The sequence below is a fragment of the Myodes glareolus genome, chromosome 3 (genome assembly GCF_982192425.1).
Source record: "Myodes glareolus chromosome 3, mMyoGla1.1, whole genome shotgun sequence".
NCBI classification, from domain to species: domain Eukaryota; kingdom Metazoa; phylum Chordata; class Mammalia; order Rodentia; family Cricetidae; genus Myodes; species Myodes glareolus.
The window spans coordinates 71,907,944-71,933,910 of record NC_142028.1 but is presented as its reverse complement, the minus strand read 5'-3'; the positions used below and the strand labels follow the sequence as shown (position 1 = coordinate 71,933,910).

Genomic DNA, 25,967 nt, shown 5'->3' with positions numbered 1-25,967 from the left:
TCAAGCAAATCAGACAGGCACTCCACACACTAAGCTACAGCCACAGTCCAGGTCATGCCCTTTCAAGTATTCAAGACTTGGAATTTTATTCCACTGTGCTGTGTGTGTGGTTTTTTTTTCCCCTTTCCTTTTCTTTTTCTTTTTAAGATTTTGTTTTACTTTGACACAAGGTTTCAATACATAGCTTTGGTTGGTCTCAAATTCGCAGAGATTCACCTGCCTCTGCCTGTGAAGGCGTGTGCCATTATGCTTGGTCTCTTATTTTATTCTTAAACACATGCACTTGAACACACGAGTGCTAGTGGCTGAGGAGGCTACCTCTAGACCTGGATCCCTTGTGTGTCAGCCAATATGAATGCTGCAAACCAACTCCTCTATAATAGTATATGCTTTTTAGTGCTAAGCTGTCTCCCTAACCTCTTGATTTCTATTTTTGATATTCCTAAATCCTTACCTCCCCCATGTTATTCCAAATTAAATAATGGGCTCTTAATATAACCAATAGAATCATGCTGAAGATTTCAAGAGCCCCTAAAACAATATTCACTGATTTTTGCTATTGCTGGAGACTGAACCAAAGGCCTTGTACTTGGTAAGTAAATTCTCTACCACTAAACTATACTCCCAAAGTTTTATTGTTTTTAATGCAAGATTAAGATGAAAGAATTATATTTGTCCAAATAACATAAATACCCCATATAAACAAAATTCCATCAGAAGCATTTAAGAAAAGTTTTCTTGCTGGTGATGATGGCTCAGATTTTTAGTTCCAGCACTCAGGAGAGGCAGGTGGATCTCAGTTCAAGGCCAACTTGGTCAATAAAGTGAGTTCTAGGACAGTTAGAACTACACAGAGAATCTCTGTCTTGAAAAATCAAAAACCAAAAACAAAAGAATTAAAGTTTTCTTGTTCTTTTCTGAACAAAGCTGAAACGGGGTAAATCACGATAAATAACGACCCTTTCGAGTCCAGTGGCATTCTACAGAGGTCAAATTAATGAAATTTCCCTGTCTTTTAGTAAACTCATTCATTTCACAAATAAAACCAGATATGCAAGTTTGAAAAAGCACCATACCTAACTATTTAGGCACCGTGTTTAACTATTTAAACACTCTTTTTTTTGTTTTTTTTTTTTTGTTTGTTTGTTTGTTTTTCAAGACAGAGTTTCTCTGTGAAACAATCCTGGATGTCTTGGAACTTACTCTGTAGACCAGGCTGGCCTCGAACTAACAGAGACTTGCCTGCCTCTGCCTCCTGAATTGTGGGATTAAGATGTGTACCACCACCACGGAGCTGTATTTAAATACTCTTAAAGGATGCTCTTACTCAAGTTCCAGGCAGACTATCATGAGAACACTTCCTCAAGCCCTTGCTATATATTTCAAATCTCTATTAAAAATTTTCAACTGGATGGCCTATTCAAGTCTCAAACATCATTATGTACAAAACCAAACATCTTCCCCAGAAAATACACCTGTTTTCATTTCCTCTGCCTCTTTTCAGGAGCCAAAACTAAAAATAATGTTGGAACCATCACACCAAAGTTTGTTGATTTTAGCTCACAAAATAACTCAGCCCACCCACCACGTCAATAGCTGGTGACTTATTCCAAGTTCATGATAATTTCATCAGAATTGCTTCACATTTCTGCAGATCTGAACGCTCTCCAGTTCTTGGGGGTGTGGTATAAATGCAAGATATTTGGACATTAAAGAATCAATGCGGGGCTGGAGAGATGGCTCAATGGTTAAGAGCACTGGCTGCCTTCCCAGAGGATCCGGGTTCAAACACTCCTAGCACCCACATGGCAGCTCACAACTGTCTGTAACTCAGTTTGGATCAGGAATCTAACACTGTCATACCAATGTGCTTAAAATTAAAAATAAATTATAAAAAAAGAATCAATGCATAGGGTGAAAAGACCACAAAGAGCTGGATTAAAAACTGCTAACACAACTAGATTGCAATGGTTATATGACTGTGGGCTAGTTCTGTCATCTTCGTATTTTGTTCTATGAAACTATCAGGAGAGAGTAATTTCAGGGTGGTCACATTTTATGCAAAGGATACATTTCAATTTTAGTATTAATTTTTCCACAGAAAATCATAGTTATATTCACTGGGCTTGTAGTATGGAATTGGCACTTTCCTAAGGGCTTTCACTCTATTACAGTCAGGAATCACATGGCAATGCTTTAGTCAACAGGGACTGTATTTATGATGATGAGCTCTTAAGATTATAAGGGAAATAACAAGATGTCCAGCTTTGGATCATACTATTCATAGTTTTAATGAATAGAGAACAAATTAAAAGTGGGTGATGTTGGATCTACAAAGATGGCTCAGTCACATTAAGTGTTCATTAAGAGTATATAGTGCGCTGGGCAGTGGTGGCACAACACCTTTAATCCCAGCACTTGGGAGGCAGAGACAGGGGATTTCTATGAGTTCAAGGCCAGCCTGGTCTACAGAGTTAGTTCCAGTTGTTACACAGAGAAACCCTGTCTCAAAAACCAGGGGGCGGGGGAGTACATAGTGTTCTTTGTCCTGAGACAGAGTCTCTCTGTTATGTAGTTCTGGCTGTCATTGAATTCGCTATGTAGACCAGGCTGGCCTCAAACTCAAGAGTTCTACCTGCCTCTGCCTCCTGGGTGCTGGAATTAAACGTTACCACATCAAGCTGGACATGCTGTTCTTGTTAAGGGCTCAAGTTAAACTCGCAGCAAACACACACACCATCCCTGCTGGGCAGCTCACAACTGCCTTTAAAACCCTAGCACCCTCTTACAGCCTCCACATGCACCGGCACTCACATCCACACACAGACTGACAAATTCACATAATTAAAAATAATCAAATGGGTGATGTTAAGAAAAGCAAAAAGACTTACATGAAGACCAAACACCCATATACATAAAATAAGTACAAATTTGAAAGCAAGAAAAGAAAGAATTTTGTTCAGAAGTATGCCAATGCCACACAGTGGGAAAAGGAGACAAGCCTAAGAGTGAGCCAAATCTCTACGGTCTGCCTGGGAGAAAACAGGTTAGGCCACCGGATTCTCTTACACAGATGGAAAGAAGACTATAGCATCATTAGGGTAGAGAATACAGATTATCTGGAGAATCCCAGAATGCAGAAGCTCAGAACAAAAATGATCTGTGCTGGGATTATAAAGGAAGGAAAAGGCATATCTTTAGCAGTTTACCCTTTAAAAAGTCATGTGGCGGTGATACAGGACTTTAATCTCAGCACTTGGGGAGGCAGAGGCTGATCAAGGCCTGTGTGTGTGGTGTGTGTGTGGGGGGGTGTACAGCTGAACCTAGCATTTCAAGCATGCTAGACCCTGCTCACATACAATGAGAAAGTGCTAATTAAAACCCTACCTCTTGCAACTTGTGCAGTCACTTTTTTTTTTTTTAAAGTACTGATAGGGTCCTAGTCAGTCTCAAAATTCCCATTTAGGCAAGGATGACTTTGAATTTCTGATTCACTTGCTTCAACCTTCTAAATGTTGGGATTATGGGATTATAGACCTGTTTGATGCGCTATTGGGTGGGGGCCAAATTCTAAATCTACCCGGGCAGACCTTTAATCACAGCACTTAGAAGGCAGAGGCGGGCAGATCTCTGAATCCAAGGCCAGCCTGGTCTACAGAGTGAGTTCTAGGACAGTCACAGCTACCCAGAGTAATCTTTTCTGGAAACAAATAAACAAACAAAATGTGTCAGCAATCAAACCTCATCCCTGAAGCAGTGGGCAAAGTTTTAAAGAGAAAGGTAAGAGGATGTGAGGACTTCAGAGATGGTCAGGACTGAGACTTAACATCAATTAGCCATGAGGACTAAATAGGTCTACACAAACCTGAATGGGAAGAGAAGAGTGGGCTGTGCCAGCTCAGGAAGTTAACTAAAGTCCAGTCCAGTCCAGTCCAGAGTCTTCCATCTGTGCTGCTGCTGTGACCCACCGCATACGCCGCACATTAGGTTACAGCTGCTTGAAGTTCAGGAATCTGGCTTACTTGTTATCCATCCATCTACAGTTCTTTATCCACACCCTGATGACATTTCACTGGATTCAACCCACCATCCCCTTCTCCCCAGATTATGTTAGAAAGTGATCCAGCCATGGGTCAAAAATATGCTTCCTAGCTTCATCTCATTTTCAGTTTTAACATGCCTCTTGCTTTTGCCGTAGCCATAGTATATCTTTAAATACACACGTTTTCCCACAATGCATAAAAACACAATCCAGAAACAGATCACTGCTAACAGGCAAGTTTAGGAGTTTCCTCAATGTATAAAGTGAAGCACGTTATGCTGATGTGATGTTTCTACATTTATTGTAGGGCTTCCTTTGACTTTACTTTTATCTTTGTTGAGTGACCACCACTCAGTTTGGCATGCTGGGCAAGCTCTCTTGCACTGAGCTCTAGCTCCAGCCACATGTAGATGTTCACTGTGCGCTCAATGCTGCACAACCACCTTGTACGGAAGCCAATTCCATTATGGACATCATGATTTCTAACTTTTGTTTTGACTCTTGTCTCCCCCGCCCCAACACAGGCTGTGTAACAGCCCTAACAGTCCTGGAACTCACAGAGATCCTCCTGGCTCTGTCTCTCAAATGCTAATGCTGGGATTAAAGGCATGCACCATCATCGTCCAGCTTTGTTTTGACTTTTTCAGGCAGGAACTCAATATGTAACCAAGGCTGACCCTAAAACTTAGTAATGTACCCCAGGTTGGCCTTGAACTCACAATCCTCCTGCTTCAGTCTAAATGATGGAATTACAGGTGTCTACTACCACATCCTGTTCTGCTCTCTTAACTCAGCAATATCGAATATGACATTAAGATAAGTTCCCGTATGTCTAAGGTTTTACTTCATGACTATCTTACTGTCTTAACTTGATCTTTGACAATTTAATAAATTATATATAAGGTACTCTACATGCATGCATACATCCCTACGCTGTAATGACTTCTTTTCCCACATCCACACCTTTTTGTTTTGCTTAGAGACCACAGAGTTAAAACTATCCACTGGAACTTGGTGCCTCATGACTATTCTCTTAGAATGGACTATAAATAGAATTTCTAGTCCCATAACTTGTTAATTTCAATTACAATCCTAGTATCAGTAAAAGAAAGTGGCACACTAAAGAGCTATCACATAAAACAGTATATTTTAAATACAAATTTTAAAGTGTGATCTGTTGGGTTTTTTGTTTTTTTTATTTTTTTTTGACATAGTGTAGTCACACCTGAGTCAAAGATTCTACAAGGCCGTGAGCTATTTTTAGTCCCCTTTAAAGCTATTCATTGATGACCCCAATGTTTGTCCGACCTAAACTAGTGTGACTAGAAGCATGAGGAAATTCACGTTCCCAGACCACTGCCACTCATATCTGGCTCCAGAATAAACTATTCCTTTGAGTTAAGAGGTGTTTTTTTGCATAGACAAAAAAGATCAGCTTAATGGAGAAATTCAGCATCTTACTTATTTGATTTACAATTCTTTTTATTGTATTTCTGTTGTTTGTTCTTTATTTTTTGAGGCAGGGTATAGTGTAGTCTGTGCTGGTCTTGAATTCCTGATCCTACACCTCTGCCTCTGAAGTGATGAGATTACAGGCTTGTGCCACTGTGCTCATCTAACAACCTTCTCACCACCATGTGGCTGAAATTTTTTATAATATAATTTAAAATTATGAATTGAGTTAGAGACCAATGGAATCCAACAGATAGTCTAGAAATAAATCTTATGTACATGGTGAAATAATTTTCAAAACCTGCAACAAGACCATTCAATACGAAAGACAAGCTTTTCATTAACTAGTCCTAGGAAACAAGACACCCACATGCAAAAGGATGAAACTGGGAGCAGCTGAGACAGTTCAGAGACCACCAGTTGTTGATAAATAGGAGACGGGAGTTCAAGCCCTGGGATGCACATGTAGGAAAGAACTGATTCACTCCCACAGCATCCGAGGCACTCACATACCTACATAAACACACATCCATGTACAAATTTTAAAAACTGGGAGAAAAATAAAAGCCAGGCTTGATGGCACACACCTTTAATCCCAGCACTTAGGAGGCAGAGGCAGTTGGATCTCTGTGATTTAGGCCAGCCTGGTCTACACTGTGAATTCTAGGATAGTTAGGGCTATGGAGAGACACACACACAGAGACACTGTCTCAAAAAAGAAGGCAAAAAGGTACATACTAGATCAAATTCATAGAAAGGGGAAAGGAGAAAATAGGGATTCAAGTGATTAATGAACAGTTTCATTTGGAGAAGATGAAAAAGTTCTGTTGTACAACACCATAAATGAATATACCGCTGTAATTAACTGGATACAGGTGTGGCGATACAGACAAAAGAGCATACAGAGGAAGTTAAAACAGAAAAAAGCTTCAACTCAAGAATCTGAGACCAGAAATACACACAGCAAGCCCCACTCCATGTTAAGTAAATTATGTCATATATATTTTACTTCAATTAATCTAAAAGGAGTTAACTGGGGCTGGAAAAGGCTAAATGGCTAAAGGGCATTTGCTTCCATTACTGGGAACCTGGGCCTGATTTCCATCACTCACAACCATCCACTCCAGTTCCAGGGGATCTGGCCAACAACCTCCAAAAGGCACCAGGCATGCACACAGTGCACATACACACAGGAAAACCTTCATACACATAAAATAAAAACATCTTTTAAAAAATTTAAATATGGGGCTGGAGAGATAGCTCAGTGGCTAAGAGCACACGCTGCTCTTGTAGATGACCCAGGATCAGTTCTAAGTACCTACATGGTAGCTCACAACCATCTTGAACTCTAGTAACAGGGGTCTAATGCTTTTTTTTTCTGACCTCTGCAACCATCAAGCATGCACATAATTGAACATAGCACACATACACACATGCAAGCAGGCAAAACACATAAAAAAATAAATTAACTTAAAAAAGGTTAAATAAATGAAAAGGATCAACTATGAGCCTCAAGATTTTAGAGAAACTTGAACGTGCAAAAGGAAGGCTCTAGGGAGGGAGATAAATACAAACAACTGTCCTGTTCTACTTTAGTGAGCACAATTACTGAGATAACCTACAGTGTTTGTTCATTGCTGCAATGAGTTTTCTTTTCTTTTTAGAGTGAGTTTCATGTACCCCACACTGGCCTTGATCTCTCCTCTCCCTCCCTCTCTCTGCTTTTTTGTAAGACAAGGTTTCTCCGTGTAACAGCTCTGGCTGTCCTGGAACTCACTCTGTAGATCAGGCTGGCCTCAAGCTCACGGAGACCCGCCTGCCTCTGCCTTCCAAGTGCTGGGATTAAAGGTGTGCACCACCATTGCCCAGCTAACAATGATTTTAAATGTAAGCTCTTCCAAGAGCTGGAACTTATGCCACCCAGCCTGGTTAATGGATTCTGGAACTAGAACCCAAGGTTTCCTTCATGTTTAGCAAATACTCACCAATTTGAGTTACAACCCTAGCCCCAAGGTTGGATATTTTTAAATTTGTGATTTGCCATATATGATAAAAGTATCACCATCTTAAATGTGTAAGAGGGAATGACAAGGATTTTGGCTCTTTGAAAGCTGATCTCTGCCTCATCTTAAATATAGAGTCATCTCTCCAGTCCAAGCCCCATCGGTTTTTTTGTTTGTTGCTTTTGCTTTTTTGAGACAGGGTTTCCTTTGTGTATCTCTGCTTGTCCAGGAACTCACTCTTTAGACCAGGCTTGCCTCGAACTCACAGAGATCCACCTACCTCTGCCTCCCTGAGTGCTAGGATTAAAAGCGTGCACCACCACCACCACTCAGCAAGCCCCATCGTTTTTAAGACAACCAACCCCTCTAGGATTTTTTTGCTTTGTCTGGCAGTGCTGAAGATTGAGCCCTGGGCCTCATTCATGTTGACAGGTGTTCTATTAAGCAATTAAAAGTTGGGGTGAAATAAGTAGCATAACAAGTACCCGCACAAGCCTACACCTACAACTCTACAGCAGCGAAAGCATTCACATCTGCAACAGTCACTAACACTCATCCACACAACTTGGAATATTGAAAATTTATTTATTTATTTTTTTAAATATTTATTTATTTATTATGTATACAATATTCTGTCTGTGTGTATGTCTGCAAGCCAGAAGAGGGTACCAGACCTCATTACAGATGGTTGTGAGCCACCATGTGGTTGCCAGGAATTGAACTCAGGACCTTTGGAAGAGCAGGCAATGCTCTTAACCACTGAGCCATCTCTCCAGCCCTTGAAAATTTATTTTTAGAAAAAGATAAGAACTTCAAACTTGGCATAGTGGTGAACGTCTTTAATTCCAGCTCTCACGAGGCAGATGCAGGCATATCTCTGTGAGTTTGAGATCAGCCTGGCCTACACAGAGAAACCCAGTCTCGAAAAATCAATTCAAATCAAACAAAACCTCCATATTCTCCATACTCTCCAATCCTTGGCAAGTACCACCTTTCCTGTTTCTACATGCGATATCACTTTTATAATATACTGTTTGAAAAGAGCAAAATAAATGTGCTGTTGGCAGCAAAGCAAAAAATGACACAGAGTTGAATCCAGAAATGCAGCCCTACAATCTGACTATTGATTCTCACAAGGCACAAAACCAGTTCAAAAGAGAAAGGATGTTTCAACAAATAGTGTTTAATTAGAAATTCAAATTTTTACGAAAGCAATGTCCACCTTTGCCTTACACTAAATAAAAAAATTACTTCAAATGGATCATATACCTGAATTTTAAAACTATAAAATCTCTACAGGGGAATCACAGAAGGTTTCTTAATGTTCTTAAGATGGGGAGGTTTTCTTTAGGCAAAGATGAAAATTACAATCCAAAGGAAAGGTGGAAAAATTGAAATTAAAATTAAGAACGTATGTTTTGAATTAACTGTAGAAGAAGCAAAAGGAGAAAATCTTTGCGAGCCCATCTAACTTTTTATCTAGAAACAGACACTTTTCTTACGTCTCAACAGTATGACAAAGTCGGGGCTGGAGAGATGGCTCAGCAGTAAAGAGCACTGGCTGCTCTTCCAGAGGATCCAGGTTCAAGTCCCAGCACCCACATGGCAGCTCACAACTGTCTGTAACTCCAGTTCCAGGGCTTTTGATACCCTCAAAGAGATATACATGATCATAAATGCTAATGATCATAAAATAAAAAAAACTTACTCGAAAACAAAGATGAATAAATAGAATGCTAATAATAAACATAATGTATTTAAAAAAAAGCCAAAGTCCTGGACAGAGGACCAGACACAGATTGTAAAAGTAAGCACAAGAAAAAATACTAAACATAACTCATAAGGGAAATGCAAATTGGAGCTTCATCAAGCTCCCACGAATTTAGAGTAGTGACAGTTTAGAAAGTAGAGATGCCAGTGTCCAGCGTCTATCAGGAAAGAAAAGACAGACTTCCTACTTTGTTGATGGATGTAAAATGATGCAACCTGCCAAGGGATCCAGCTATTCACCTAAAAAAAAGGATAAAAGCATTTTGTCTACACCAAAAACAAAGAAAGCTCCTAACAGCTCAATTTATAGTATTCACAAACTAGAAAACACTTAATATTTATCAACAGCTGAATGAATATTAAAATTATAGTATATCCATACCAAGGAACCAATTATTTTGAAACTAACATGAATTTCAAAATAATTACACTGAGTCAAAGAGGCCAAACAAACAGACTATGATCGTACATAAAAAAATGCAACCTAAGGGCTGGAAAGATGGCTCAGTAGTTAAGAGCACTGGATTTTCTTCCAGGACCCAGGTTCAATTTCTAGCACCCACAAACTCCAGTACCAAGGGATCTGACACCCTTTTCTGGTCTTTTTGGGCACTACATACACGTTGTGAACAGACATGCAGGCAAAAAAACTATACACATATAAATCAAGTAAGATTTAACTTGGTGGGAGAGAGCTGGGAGTGATACGCTCTGGTAATCCCAGGAATTTGAAGGCATGGGCAGGATGACTGCAAATTCATAGTCAGCCTGGTCTACACAGCAATTCCAGGCCAAGAAAATGAGTAACATTAAAAAGTCATGGTAAAAAGCACAAAACCAGAATGCATGGTTTGTGTGATAGAATTCAGGAACTCTAGCATGCTTTGGCAAGTGTTTTATGGCTGAGCTACATCTACTGCTCCAATGGGAGTTACTCTACTTACGTTCTCCCCTGAGGACAAGCTGGTTAGAAGGTAGATAAATAAAAACACTTGGCCATCAAACACTATTGTTCTACTGCAAATGTAATATGAACATTTGTTTAATGTTTATCTTCTCTACTAGGCCATCGACTTAACAGGCCTATGCACTGCACTTCTGTTAAAAGGTGCTAAATTATTTTCAAAGTATAATAAGACAATTTTCCGGGCACATATGCTCAGTCAGTTGGAGAATGCCATCTACTACACTAAATTTAGTGGGCATGATGGAGTGGTACATGACTTTAATCCCGGTACTAAGAACACAATGGCAGGCTCATCTCTAGTTCCACGCCAATCAGGATACATAACTGAACACCATGTCTAAAATAAAGTAAAATAACCTATAGTGAGTTCGAGGTCAGTCTGAATTACATAAAACCATCCTGGGCTCAAAGCAAAACAAAACACGGGTTTAAGGGTCAGCTAGATGGCTCAGTGGATAAAAGTGCTTGTCATCAATGCTGATAACCTGAGTTTGATCCCTTCCTGAGACCTACAATGTGAAAGGAGAACACTTACTCATGAAAGATGTCCTCTGACTTCCACACGGGCATTGTGACTTGGACAGATACACTCTCTCTCAATAAAAATATAATTAAAAACTTAAATACGTTTTTAGCTGACAAGTAGATGTGCTAAATGACTTCCAAAGTTCTTTCTTACTTCAAACACAAAATTCTACAATTATAGAAACATGGCTTTATTTTTCCCAGGGACATGAATTTGCAGGTTATAAATTCATACTTCAAACTAGTAAAACACATAACTGGGCATCATAATACATGCCTGAATCCAGCAATTTAGGAGGGAGGATCAGGAGTCAACTTGAACTAAGACCCTGTCTCAAAAAACCAAAAGAAGGAAAAAGAGAAAGAAACACATAATGTAGATAGTCAAGTTTTAAAGAAAAAAAAAAGTAGAATAATCTATGGCAGCCTGGTATGGTGGCACATGCCTTTAATTCCAGAGACAAGCAGGAAGATCTCTGTAAGTTCAAGGTTAGCCAGGGCTACACAGAAAAACCCTGTCTCAAAAGACCAAAAGGAAATAAAATAAAATGGGGCTGGAGAGGTGGTTCCGTGGGTAAAAGTGCATACTACTCTTGTAGAGGACCCGAGTTATATTATCACTTTGCGTGGCTCACGATCACCTGAAATTAAACTGGCTTCTCTGGGTCTATACTCTTGTGTACATATGGAATGAAAATAAAACCTTTTTAAAAGAGACCAATCTATTGGTTACAAAAGGTAAAATCTATTATATTCACAACAAGCATTAACAAGTATTTATCACTTATATACAACAGAAGTTCACTGTAATTGGTAATACATAAAATCTTTTAGATTTAGAGATAGGTCTCTAAAATCTAAAAGTAGCTAAAAAAAATGTTCTGTGACACTCTTGTTAGGTTCGTTTCCCCTCCCCCTCCCAGCAAAATCTCAATCGTTCGATTTTACCAATAAATACTATGGAGCCAGATGCTGGAGTGAAAGCCTGCTGGTTCAGGAGGCAGAGAAAGCAAGCATCCAGCTGACCTCCTTCTTCAGCCCATGTCCCAGAAGCCTTCCTTCTCCTATGCCATCTCCAACCAACCTCCTCTAACTGAATGTCCCTCCCTTCTACTTCCTGTGCATCTCCCTCTCCATCTTCCTGATTCCCTCTTGCTCTCTCCTTTTTTTCTTGCTCCTTCCTGTCAACTGGTTGCTTGCTCCAATTTCTTGATCTATGGTTGACTTTATTTAAGAAGAAAGCTCTTGGGTTAAACGTGCGTGCTACGGCTGAGCCACACCACAACCAGAAACAGGTTTTTTCAGTAAATGGCAATGTTGGGGTTCACAGTGTGATCATCCTGCAACAATACACCAGGACCTTTCCCTTTCCGTTGGCTATATACTGACGAGAAAATAGAACAGCTGCTTTGCAAATGTCTTTGGGGGACACAATGATGGTCAGTGGATAAAATGTTTGCCCCTCAACTGTGAGGACCAGGAGTTCAGATACCTAGCATCCATATAAAACCCAAGTAGATATAGCAGCCAGTCTGTAATCCTAGTGCTTGAGAGGTGGAGACAGAATTCCTGTGGACAAGAGGAGCCAAAGAGGAGTTCTGGGTTCAGTTGGACTCTGTCTCAGTAAGAAAACAGGAGAGAAAGTGAAAACGACATGCTGACCTCTGATCTCCACACATATTCAAAAATGTATACAGACATCAATCAATCTCTCGCCCCTCCCTCGCCCTATCCTTTGGGGCTGAGATTGCAGCTCAGTTACACACATACACATACCACACGCATACACACCTACACATTTCTGGGAAGCTAGAGACATAGTTAAGGCTTGTAACCTGTAAGAAGTAGTAGATTGGCTCCCTAGCACCCCATAAGCCAGATGTGGTTGTATAAGCCTATATCCCAGCACTGGGGAAGTAAAGACAGAAATACCAGAAGTTCAAAGTTTGAGACCAACTTGGGCTACATAAAGACCCTGTCTCAAAACAAAAACTTTTTTTGAACCAAGCACAGTAGCATATACGTATCATAACTCCTAAATGTGGAGGCAGAAGAGAGTACCAAATCCTAGGGCAGCCTGAGCTACACAGCAGAATCCTATCTTAAATTTTTTTCTTTGAAAGAAATTAACACACTTATCTTTTACTCAAGCAAAGATAAGAGCAATAGTATCTGGTCCCATTTAATGTGCCCAGCCACCTACTGCATAGCAGCTGTCTATATCCTCCAACTCTAGATAATACACATCTGTAAGAAGGCTGAAGGTCAATAGGTATTAGAATGAAAGATCTTTCAGGCTGGAGAGATGGCTCAAAGAGAGGTGAAGAGCATTGGCTGCTCTTCCAGAGGTCCTGAGTTCAATTCCAAGCAACCACATGGTGGGTCACAATCATCTGTAATGAGATCCGACACCCTCTTCTGGCCTGTAGGGATACATGCAGACAGAACACTGCAAATAAGTAAATATATCTATCTTTAAACGAGAATGGAAGACTTAAGTGCAAACTCCTAACATCAAAGATACATACATATACATGCTCTCTAGTTCATGACAAAGAAAACACCAGGCTGATCCAAGCATGCATGATATTTTCTCCACACTTACTGCTAAATTGTTATGGGAAAATGCACTCTAAATTAACATTTGCATTTACAAGTCCTTTTAAAGTAGAAATCAAGACTTTGCTACAAAGAAAAAAGCCAAATTAAAAGAGTAAGCATAACAACTCATGTAAACAAGCAATCTTAGCTAAATTAGTAGTGAGGCTTCTATTGGGATAGGCGGTTACTCTAGAGGGGTAAAAGAGAACCCACCAGAGGCACAAATATAATCTTAATAGTTACGGCTAAGTAACGTCTTACCCTGGGGGCTGTGGATTGGCAGAGGGCTTGTCTACCCTGTAAGGGGCTCTGGATTGATCCCAGCACCACACAAACCAGGAATGCTGATGGCTATGCCAGTAATCTAGACTCAGGTAAGAGAACTCAGTTTGAGGCCAGTCTGAGCTACAAAATGAGTTCCAGGTTAGCCTGGAGTGAGAGAGGTCACCATCCCTTTTGTACATTTTTGGTTTGGCACTGTAATTATACAAATTATTATTAAGATATAAATAAGATTTATATCTGAGCCCAGTGACACAGGCCTGTTAATTCTAGGTAGTTTGTAAGAATGCAGTTTTAAGGATAGAACAGGTAACTGAGTAAGTTCAAGTGCAGTCTGGGCAATGTAGTGAGATCCAGTTTCATAATACAAAGTTTAAAGGCTAGGTATACATAGTTCCGGATTAGTGGTAAACTGTGTACCATGTAAGAAGGTCCACGTTCAATCCCTAATATTACACTCACACACAAAAGATTCACTCAATTACTTTGATAATGATACAACAGACAAACATCTGGAGCTAACTGAATTCCCAAGTCATGCATGCATCCTTCAGTGGTACTCTATGTCCCTATTTACAAACCTAACAAGCATTAAAATGTAAGAAAGTTAACTAAAGGAAAGCACAGATCTTTCTAATTATTCATCCACGGTTTAGAGCTCCCAGAGGCTAACAGCACTCACACAGAAAAAAACAAATCTCTCCAGACCAGGATAAGATGACACATACCTTTAATCCCATGAGGCAGGAGTCAGAAACTAAAGTAGTTTGAACAAGAATGGCCCCCACAGGGGGAACTATTTGAGAAGGATTAGGAGGTGTGGCCTTGAGGTTTCAAAGTTCACACTAGTAGACCTTGTCTCCCTCAGTCTCTGCCTGCTGCCTGTGGTTCATAAGTAAGCTCTTGGCCACTCTTCCTACCATGGTGATCAATGAACTCACCTTTCAAAACTGCAAGTAAGCCCCCAATAAAATGCTTTGTTCTATAAGTTGTCTTTGTTCTATATAGTTGTTCTATAAGGTGTCTCTTCACAGCAACGGAAGAACAGTAACTAAGAGACCAAGCACTTCTAAAAAGACAAAAGACAAATCTCTCACAGCCCCAATACATCACCACAATGTATCATATCACCTCCCAATCGCTTCAGCAGACTCTCTGTTTAACACTTTAGGATATATTCTTCTTTGCCTTTGCTGTTATGTTTGCTTTGTTTTAGAGACAGTGTGACCTGGGATAGATTCCCTAGGTGGTGGATGACAGCAATGAAACAATATTTTCCAGATAAAACAGGACAGCTCCACGTAAGAATGCCTAGTGTAAAGAATGCTGAGAAAATATACACAAGACCCAGACAAGCTCAAATCAGACAAAATTCTAGCATGGAGAAGGCTAGTAGGCACTAAATGAAGGCCTATCAGCAACCAATAGCTACTGGAAAAGAGTCAGCACAAGATTGACCCCTTGGTAGATTGATCATGCTCCGGGGAATGTTCCCACACCCAAGAGTAACTGGACATCACACTGGACTGGATGGGGGGGGGGGGGGACCAAAAAAAAAAAAAAAGACAAGAAGCTGGGCGGGTGGGAAGGTGGGGATAGATTTTGGAGGAACTTGGGGTGATGAATATGATCAAAATATACTGCATGAAATTCTCAAAGAACAAATAAAAATATTTTCAAAGAAAATTTAAATAACTACATGGAAAAACCCCAGTTACTTCAATGCAAATTTGCAAGATGAGAACATGCTTTTAACACTAAAAGTATTAAGTTTAATAATATCAAATTAGTAAGGATAAACAGAGAATAGGGATTCACAAACTGATAGACATATCTGTTTAATTTACTGGTAGACTAAAATCTACCAAAACTTTAAAAATTTACTGTTTTATGTATATAGGTGCTTAGCCTGTAAATATATCTGTGCACAATGTGTGTACAGTGCCCATGATGATAAGCGTGTTGATCTCCCGGAGCTACAGACAGCGTGAGCAGCCATGTAGGTGCTGGGACTTGAACTCAGATCTTCTGGAAGAGCAGCAGTAGTGCTCTTAATCACTCACTGAGCCATCTCTCCTGTCCCCATCAACATTCTTTTTAATCGAGGAATTTATGTTGCAGGTATAAATAACCAAGCATGCTTTCTGAAACATCTGTGAAACAATACACATGAGATGACCCATACCTGTAGGCCCAGCACTCAGGGGGCAGAAGCAGGAGGAGCAGAAGTTCCAGGGTCAGCACTAGTAGCTACTTGAGCTCCAAGCCAATGCAGTTCACAATGAGACCCTTGTCTCAAAGACAAACAACAAGATGATAGCTTGTGAAATTGCTCTGTGGGTGAGGGCACCTACCACCAAGGCTGACAATGTGAACTCAATCAGATAAACCCACACAGAAGAAAACCACTCCACAAAATTGTCTTCTGATCTCCACATGCCCACATTCACCCAGTGCACACACATACAATAAAGCATAAGCAAATTTTAAGAAAAATTTTAAAACCAGCAATTATATTTACTACATTCCCATAAAGTGCTAGGAACAACTCTGAAGTCAACACTTTCCTGACACCGTCCAGGTAGAGGTCAGGAGGATCAGATAGGCAGTGACCTGAAGAGAAGCAGAAAGTGCTATTTTAGATAAGACAGCCAGGGCGGGAGGTGGTGGCTCACACCTTTACTTCTCCCACGGGACAGCTGAGCGGTTAAGCTGAGTTTAACCTGGAGACCTGCTCCTCAGAACCAAAGACAGTTAAGGAAGGGCTCTGGAAGAGGTGATAGACATTTGATCTGAATGAGACAAAACACCTATGTTTTGGTAGTCTTCATGGTCTTACAATTATTGGTGCTTCTATTTATTCAAATAGTGGGTGGACAGAATGAAACAGAACAACAGATGTTTCAGAGAACAGCAAAAGAAACAGTGTCCCCATGGTAGACACAACAACCAAAGTTTCCACTGCTTCGAAGGTCACTATTCAGTGTTAGGGTTATACAAGGTACAAGGCTAGCTTCTGCTTAGAGAATAGCTTGCCATATAATTTCTATCTAGACATCTCCCAAGAGAAGGCAGAGGCAGAAGAAAAGTTAATGTGTTTGAAATTACTTTTTTGCAGGCCAAGGAGATGCTTCAGCAAGCAAAAGCACCAGCCTCTCAAGTCTGACAACCTGAGTTCAGTTCCCAGAGTTCACTGGGGAAGGAGAGCTGACTCCCTGAGAGCTGTCCTGATGCCCCCCACCAGCACAATGACAGCGTATACTTACACTTAGATAAATAATGAATACACACACAATATTGAAAGCTTTAAAATGTATCTGTGATGCTGACGATAGAATCCAGACCATGTGGCATGCTAGGCAAATTTTCTTCTAGTTCCACCTTCAGACTGATTTAAACTTCTTTCAATATACTGAAAATAATGAGCCCAGGATTCTTCATGGTCACCAAGCTCTCTTCCATCTCACCATCTCTGCACTGTTGTCCTGTTCATTTGCTAATTCAATTCTTCCACAATACTAAAATGTTTTTCATATTATCTGTCCATCCTCCCTAACCCCTCAATGTACACAGGGAAATGTGTACATTATATAAATACAGGCTAGAGCTGACAATGTTCTCCAGGAAGTGCTCAGTCTCCTACCTCGTTCTTTACCCCAGACAGGTGTTCCTTTTAAAATTCTTGTCTCCTGCAAGTGCCACGAAGTTCCTACACTCTAGCTCATTCCACTAATTATTTGAAGTGGGCGGTGGGTACAGAAGACAGCTCAGCAGTTAAAACAGCTTGCTGCTCTTTCAGAGAACCAGGAACTGTTCCCAGCAGCTATGCCTGTTGGCTGTAACTAGCTTCTCCAGCTTCAGAGGACCGGACTGATACCCGCTCCTGGCCGCCTTGGGCACTTGCAAGCATTAGAACATGAACATATGAGTGCGCGCACACACAGTAGGACAAATCCTTTAAATATATCATTTATATGTCAGCATTGTACTACTTATTAAATACAAAGAACACAAAGAAAGCTGGGTGCAGTGGCTCATGCCAGTAACCCCAGCACTCAAGAGGGTGAAGTCATAGGACTGTGGGACAGCAGTGCAGCACATTCAGGAGGCAAAGGCAAGTGTGGCTAGCCTGGTCTATGTAGTGCTCCTGGCTAGCTAAGTTAGATCCGGTCCTAAAGGGTGTATGTTTGTGGTGTGTGGGGAGTAACAGAATAAGACATTCTTTACAGGAATTTTTAAAAGAAACGCAAACCAGAGATAAGGCCAATCAGAAATCAAGAAATTTGTGAAAATAATGCTCCAAATAAAGGAGAAATCCAACTAAAACAATGATGTCAAGAAAAAACAGTTGAAACTAAATGTCAAACAAACACACAGGAAGGGCTCAGTGGTAAACACTTGTCAAGCATTGAGGCTACTAAGTAAAAAATAACTTCCTGTACTAGTTAGCCCACACCTGCAATCCTAGCATTTGTAAAGGGGCAGAAGGATTACAAATTGAAGGACAGACTGGTACACACAGAGTCCTATACCTGGTATGTACTGATATATATAGTGACCCAGCCTTAAAAAGCCAGTCAGGCAGGCTGATTCACAATACAGTCCTATAATCCCAACACCACGTTAGATGTAGGCTTGCTTTGTTTTGTTTTTGAGACAGGTTCTTCTGGAGCCTAGGCTGGCCTCAAACTGGCATTATAGCTGAGGTTTACCTTAAATCTCTGACCCTGGATACGCCACACCCAGTTTAGTGGGTTCTGGGTACTAAACCCTGGGCTTCAGGCATGCTAAGAGCATTCTACCAAAGACCACATCCTAAGACCAACCTTAAAATTCTTAACACCTCCTGCTTCACTTCCACTTCCTGAGTATTAATTAGTGCAGGTGTGCATCACCATGCCCTGGGCTTCTTCCAGAGTAGGCAAGCATTCTACCAACTGATTTACATCTCAGGCCATTTTCAGTTTGGTCTGGTTTTTGTTGTTATTGGTTTTTTTGTTTGTTTGTTTTTTTGTGACGGTCTAATATAGCCCAGGCTGACTTCAAATTCTATTCCCTTTCCTTTAACTCCCAGGGGCTGGAACTAAGGCCTGAGCCACCCAAACCAGCAGATTCTATTTCAAACAACCACCCAGGCTGGGCAGTGGTGGCACACGCCTTTAACCCCAGGACTTGGGAGGCAGAGGCAGGTGACTCTCTGAGCTGGAGGCCAGTCAGGTCTACAAGGTGAGTTCCATGACAGTCAGGGCTACAAATCCTGTTTCAGGAAAAAACAAACAGCAACAACAAAGTCCACAGAGCTAATTTAAATGAAGATAGAATGGCAGCCCCCATACTTTTTTGGCTAGTCAAAAATGTAAAATGGAAAAGTCCCCAAATGATAATGTATTAACTTTTAAATGGCATGGCACACTGATTTAAGTAGCGCAATGAAATCTTGAGCCACCCATCTCTACCCCACTAGGGACATAAACATCCCTCTGTTCAAATACCCATGCTACAATGTTAGTTACTGTGTAGCCAGCTCAGTTATTACGGAGGTTGTGCTCAAGTGATCCTTATATAGCTTAAAGCTAATGGGTAAGTCCTAAGAAGTCCATCTTTCATTTCCTCTCTTAGGAACTTCATCTCATGTCATCATAGGAAGGATACATGACACCTTGAGAAAGAGACACCATTCAGACAACCTTCACTACAGTCTACTGTTGTAACTGTTCTAGGATACGGGGTTACTATGCCTGATTTATAAAGTAAGCCTACTTAGTTATTTGTGTTGGTGAATGTGTTGAAGGTCAGAGAACTACTTTGCAGAGTTAGTTGTTCTTTCTTACTGTGGGTTCTTGGGACTGAACGCAGGTTATTAGGCTTTGCAGTAACCGATTCCAATTTTCCTCTCTGAATCATCCCACCTGCTCCATGGGTAAATATTTGGGGGGGGGGGCCTGAGGGCAAGGACAATGACAACAGTATGGAAAGAGCTTTATAGTGCCTGCAATTTCTGACATCAACAGTCTTGGAATGCATACCCTGACCATAGAGAGATAATTATTGTGTGGCCTATTTGACTCAGAACCCTTCTACTCGGTAACAAATCCAGAAAGACACATGCAGTACTTATTTAACCATTAGAAATCAATGAAGTTGAGCTGGGAGTGTATAGCCTTTATTTCCAGCACTTGTGAGGTAGAGGCAGGCATCTCTCTCTGAGTGGCAGGACAGTTTGGTCTAGAAGCCAAGGCTACAAAGTCAGACCCTGTCTCAAAAAGCAAGTGAGCAAACAAAAAAATATGTGCAATGTTACTATAAACTTGGAATCTAAAAGTATGAAACATGTTTACTCATAAAATTACTTTGGTATTCTTAGAGTAGAATCACTCATCTGCCTCCTAATTTCATGTATGCTAAATGAAGTTTAATTAAAAAGCCTTCAAAGCTTGTGTTACAAATAGAGCCACCAGTTCTAAAACTTTCAAAATGTTTTTAAAATTTTTATTCATTCCTTCATCCATTCATTGAAGGGCATGCTAGTCTGTACATGTGGAGGTCAGAGGAAAACCTAAGGGATTAGGACCTTATTCTACCATGTGGGTCACTGGGTCAATCTCAGGTTATCAGGCTCGGCAGCTTCCATCCACTGAATCACCTTGCTGACTTAAACTGTGAGAATTTTGGTTTCCTAAATATAGGGGAAAAAAAATCTAAAGACATCAATTTTTCAACAGTAACAAAAAGTGTAGCATTAATCTTTTTTTAAAAAAAATTTTTTTTTAAGTTTTTTGAGACAGGGTTTCTCTATAGCTTTGGCATCTGTCCTGGAACTAGCTCTTGTAGACCAGGCTGGCCTCAAGCTCACAGAGATCTACCTGCCTCTGCCTCCCGAGTGCTGGGATTAAAGGCGTGCGCCACCACCGCCCGTCTTTAAAGAACATTTATGTGCAGATGTGTGGTACCATGGAAGTCAAAGGACAACTTCTGGGAATGGTCTTTCTCCAAACAAAGACTGGAAGCTGGAGTATCTTCCTTGCTTGTTCTTCACCTTATTACCAAGGCAGAGTCTCGGATGATTAACCCTAAAACCAGAGTTCTTGGACAGGAGAGATGACTCAGTGGTTAAGAAAACTAGTTAGGTAGTGGTGGCACATACCTTTAATCCCAGCACTAAGAGGGGCAGAGGCAGGCGGATATTAGTGAGTTCGAGGTCAGCGTAGTCTACAGAGTGAGTTCCAGGGCAGCCAGAGATACACAGAGAAACCTTATATTGGGAAAAAGAAAAAAAAAAGCAAACAAGCAAGCAAACAAACAAACAAATAAAGAACACTGGCTGCTGCTCTTTCACCTGGCTCAGCCTCTCAAGCACTAGGATTAAAGGCATGCATTAATTACTTGTCTGGCTTGAGATAGACATATTTCTTATTTGTTTTTTTTTTGTTTTTGTTTTTGTTTTTGCTTTTTCAAGACAGGGTTTCTCTGTAGCTTTGGAGCCTATCCTGGGAACTAGCTCTTATAGACCAGGCTGGCCTTGAACTCACAGAGATCCACCTGCCTCTGCCTCCTGCGTGCTGGGATTAAAGGCATGTGCTATCACTGCCTGGCTTATTTCTTATTTGTTAACAGCATGTTACAACTGTTGGTACAATTTAAGTCTTTAGAACATTTTTTTTTTTAAGACAAGTTTTCTTTGTGTAGCCCTGGCTATCCTGGAACTCGCTCTGAAGGCTAGGCTGGCCTCAAACTCAGATACTTGCCTAGTGTTGGGATTAAAAGTGTGCAACTATTGCCTGACTGAGCATTTCTTTCTTTTTGAGACAGGGTTTCAGTGTGTACGCCTGAATGATCCATGTAGACCAAGCATCCTTAAACCCAGAGGCCCACTTGCCCCTTCTGCCTCTGGGACTAAAGATATGTACCACCACACCCAGGCTAGGATGACATCGCTAGATACCCAATAAAACAATTTGTAGTAGTAAACACTGGAAGAGTACAGTTCAGCCCTTTATGAAAATGCACTAATGACCACCAATCTATATATTATGTGCACCCAGCTTCTCATCTTCAGCACTCAGTAGTAGTACAATGAAGTGTTTCTTTTTCTGCCTTTCAAATGCAGAACCAAAACCAGGCAGCGGTGGTGCCTGCCTTTAATCTCAGTGATCTGGAGGTAGAGGCAGATGAAGTTCAAGGCCAGCCTGGTCTACTGAGCAAGCTCCAGGACAGCCAGGGGTACACAGAGGGAAGAAAGGGGGGGAAAAAAAAAGTAAAACCTAGAAAGCTCTTCAGCCAACCTAATTCATGGTCACAGTTTCCCAGAACACTTACCTACAGTGTATTCTGAGAAGATCCAACCTAACTGGCTACATTCACTTGTGAGCCTTGCTGGTAGGTAACTCAAGAGCAAAAGCTCTCCTCGAAATCCTCAGTTGTTTTCTTACCCCCACTCTCCCTGCAATTAATGCCCTCCTGTCCCATAGCATTGTGTGCCTTCTCAGCCCGAGCCCCAGCCTTCCTAGAATTCATTTATATCCCAGAAGTCAAAGGGTCTATCCTATTCAAAGGAGCTTCTCCCATTACATTCACCTTTTCCCTGTCATTCTCACTAGGATGTTCCCTCACACACTCTGTGTGACTCTTTTCCTCACCGCTACCAAAACTGCACTGGAAATACTGCCATTTCTTTTTGAAATGTGTATCTGAGGAGCCTAGCCTGGAAGCCTACGGTGTCCTTAAACTTGCAAAGATCTTCCTGCCACGGTGCTGGAGTTACAGGTATTCCCCACCCTGCTTTGCAAATACTGACATCTCATCAAGGGAAGTCTTATTCACGGTTCCTCAACGCTAGGTTAAACATCTGACACCATTCTAAGGGTTGGCAAAAGTCTGCGGAATAAATGACAGTCCCCAAAAGAATGATCATTACTTGTAAAACACACAACAATGGAAATGCTGAACATCACGCACACAGGAACCGGAATGATCTAATGTACAGAAAAGATGCGCAGAGACCAAAATCCAAACAGACGAGGTTCTGGGTCAGGGTAGACACCAACAGAATAGCACCTAACAGAGATAACTTTAAATCTGTCCAGGACTAGCAGAGTAAATTGTTCCCTGTCCCAACTACAACTTTGTAACACCACAATTTTTCAGCGCTCAACTGCTCATTAAGAGCCCACGTACCAACATACTTCGATTATTTTGTATTCTCTAAGGTATGCCAAATGAGGAGCAGAGGGATGACTGAAACCCGATAGTGCAAGTACCAGAAGCAGAAACAATAAGGGCAGTCATTTACACTTGTGAGGCGCTTGAAAACATGGCGAAACACTGCAATATGATCATGGAGAGCAAACTTAAAAACACACCCGTCAGCATGCAGCCCCATAGATCGGGACCCGCACAGAAACGATCAATCACCCGACACCAGATGAATAGGCCACTCCATACCTTTCTCACCCGACTTCTTCTACTCCCAGTCTGATTCCCACTACAGGACTCAGGAGCCCCATTCTCAGTACAATCCACAAACGGATACAGAACAGGTCACAGGATGGCATAAACATAGCTCTTCATGCCCGACCCAAATGAAAAACAAAAAAAAACCCCAAAACCACAACCAACCAAACGGTTCAGTAATCCTAATCCGGAATTTCTCGAAGCCATCCAAAACCAACCGCCGTATCTCTGGGAAGTCAAAAGATGCTGACTCCAAAGACAAGTCTCTAGCTCTTGTCCACCTCTCCTGATTATTCAGAAAAACCAGGGCTTTCCAGTTTGGAGATCAGCACACTACTCAGAAAAAAGAAGAAGCGTCTCCCTGCAGGAACTGGCAATCGATCCCTCAGGGGGGCAGTGGCGCTCCAACCACCCGGCCAGGACCCAGGCAAGAGCGACAGGGCACAGCCCTTCCAGGGAGCTCTTCTGGGCTCTCAGTACCGCCCAGCGCAACCCGCCCCGGCAGTGACTGAAGTCAGGGTTGTGGCAGAGCTGGGCCTGCCCGGCCCGGGGGCGCGGCGAGACACGGGGGTGGCATTTTCTCCTCCAGCCCCCGGCTTCTCAGGCGGACTCGGGGCCTCTTCCCCAGGCCTCCCCGCCCCTCCACCCTCGGCCAGCTAGTCGGCCCCTCACCTGGCAGAAGCTCCGGCAGTAGTTCAAAGATGAGACCTCGGACACCTCCTGCTCCCTAAGCTCGGTCTCCAGCTGCCAGAGACACGGTCGCAGGCCCGGGGCTCCCGGCGCGGGAGAGGCAGGCCGATGACCCCGAGCCATGGACTCAGTATCGGCTCCGGCTCCCGCGACTGCCGGAGCCTCAGCCCCGGCCCCGGCCCCGGCGGCGGCGGCGGTGGCGTCTCCCTTTCCGTCCGCCATCTTCCCACGGCCCAGCAGCGCGTAGGCAACCAAACCACGTGACTCCGCCTGGCACCGCCCCCGGCCGCCCGTGAATGGTGACGCACTCGGTGGCGACGCTGGCGCCAACTTTATTCCGTCACTAGGACGCCGAATGTTGCTCCTCTCAGAAGTCTCCACCGCAGCCGCCCTAGCTACAGCCTAGCAACGGCGAGGTTCTAGCGGCCCTGGGTTCTACAGGCCTTTCAGAGTCGAGGAGCGCCAAGGGCCTAGAGACAATCGAGATAGGAGAGAGAATGTGTCAGCCGAGCTGCGAGCCGAAGAGCGAGGCAACGGTATCACAGAATGAATGAAGCCTGGATAAAAGCACTCCCGTTTGGAGGAAAATAAACAAAGATTGTTAGGCCCGAACTGAAAACAAGCACAAAGGAACTTGTTTTATAATGGGAATGGTATTACTAATTGCTGGAGAAAGGATCAGCTAAAATTAGCGTTGAGATGATTCTAAGGAGAGAGAGAGAGAGAGAGAACGAACGAACTTTGGGGGGAGGGCAGTGGCTGAGGAGATCAAGACAGGGTTTCTCCCTGGCTTTCCTGGACCTCATTTTATAGACCAGGCTGGTCTCAAACTCAAAGGTCCACCTTTCTCTGCCTCCTGAGTTCTGGGATTAAAGGCTGTGCGCCACCACCACCCTGAAAATATGTAAAAGAATAAACTTCTATCAATATCCAAAGTTTGTGGATTAAAGACTTAAAAAATGGCCGGGCGAGCCGGGCAGTAGTGGCATACTCTTTTAATCCCAGCCCTCGGGAGGTAAAGCTGACGGATCTCTGTGAGTTCGAGGCCAGCCTGGTCTCCAAAGCTAGTTCTAGGACAGCCAGGGCTACACAGAGAAACCCTGTCCCGGGGGGGAAAAATATGCAAAACACAGCACACCCCAATGTTAGCACCCATGAGAGTGGGGCTAGAAGATGCTGAACTCAGGTTACCCTAGACTTCACAGCAGAAAAAAGGCTTTGTCCCACCAAAAAAGAAGAGGAGGAGGAGAAGCAAAAGAAGCTGTAATATCCACATATCTGTGGCAGTTCTGAAGCCCCTAGCTTGCCGGAGCTTCTTTGCTGCACAACAGGGTCCTCATAAAAAAACAAAAACAAACAAACAAACAAAAAACCAAGCCAGGCGTGGTGGTGCACGTTCACCATGTGGGTTGTGAAGATCCACCTCGGGTCATCAGCCTCAGCGGCAGGTGCTTTCACTTCTAAGCCATCTCATCAGCCCCTAATTTGATTTTTTTAAAAAAAGAAATTTAAAGGAAAACAAACAAAAAAGTCAGAGTTCCCCAGGCAAGAAAATAGTAAATACGAAAGTCATGAGGTTTTTTTGTTGTTGATGTTTAAGAATGACAAAGCCCCTGCAATCACAGCGCTTGAGAGACTGAGCCAGGAGGAGCATGTGTTCCAGGTCATGAGGGGAGGGATAAGAAAGAAATGCAAGGAAGAAGAGAGAGGAAAATGGGAGAATGGCAAAGTTAACATGGCTGGAACCCGGTGTGTGGAATGAAGCGGTGAAAACTAGATGGCGTATTTGTGTAAGCATGGAAATGTTACAAACAAAAGGACTGGCAGAAGAAAAGTCCTTGCGGAGGCCAGAGAAGATAGTATCCAGAACACAACAAGCGGCTTGGTCTAGTATACAAATGAAGGGGTACATTTTATTTGAACTGGAGGGAGTCTATAAACTGGGTCCAGATGAAGGTAGAGGTGTAATTCAGTAATGGGAGATTTGAGAGTCAGGGCCTAAATGCTCCCCCACCCATGAAATATAAGTCACTGTGCCAATTAGTTGCTTGTGAACTTAATACAAAACTAGAGCCATCTGGGAGGAGGGAACAGGAAATGCCTTCATCGCACTGCCCTGTAGGCAAGTCTGTGTGACATTTTGTATGTTGATTGATGTGGGATGGCCCAGCCCATTGCTGGTGAT

The 25,967-nt window shown here is 42.2% G+C and overlaps 1 protein-coding gene across 1 annotated transcript in view; it reads right to left on the bottom strand.

The window, feature by feature from the left end:
- Rlf (RLF zinc finger) overlaps positions 1–24,019 on the bottom strand; it is a 65,014-nt gene extending 40,995 nt beyond the window's left edge. Inside the window, exon 1 of the mRNA XM_048434528.3 lies at positions 23,765–24,019. Within this exon, the coding sequence (XP_048290485.1) occupies positions 23,765–24,004 (240 nt within the window). The 5' untranslated portion in view covers positions 24,005–24,019. The remainder of the gene's footprint in view (positions 1–23,764) is intronic.
- Between the last annotated feature and the right edge of the window lie 1,948 nt (positions 24,020–25,967).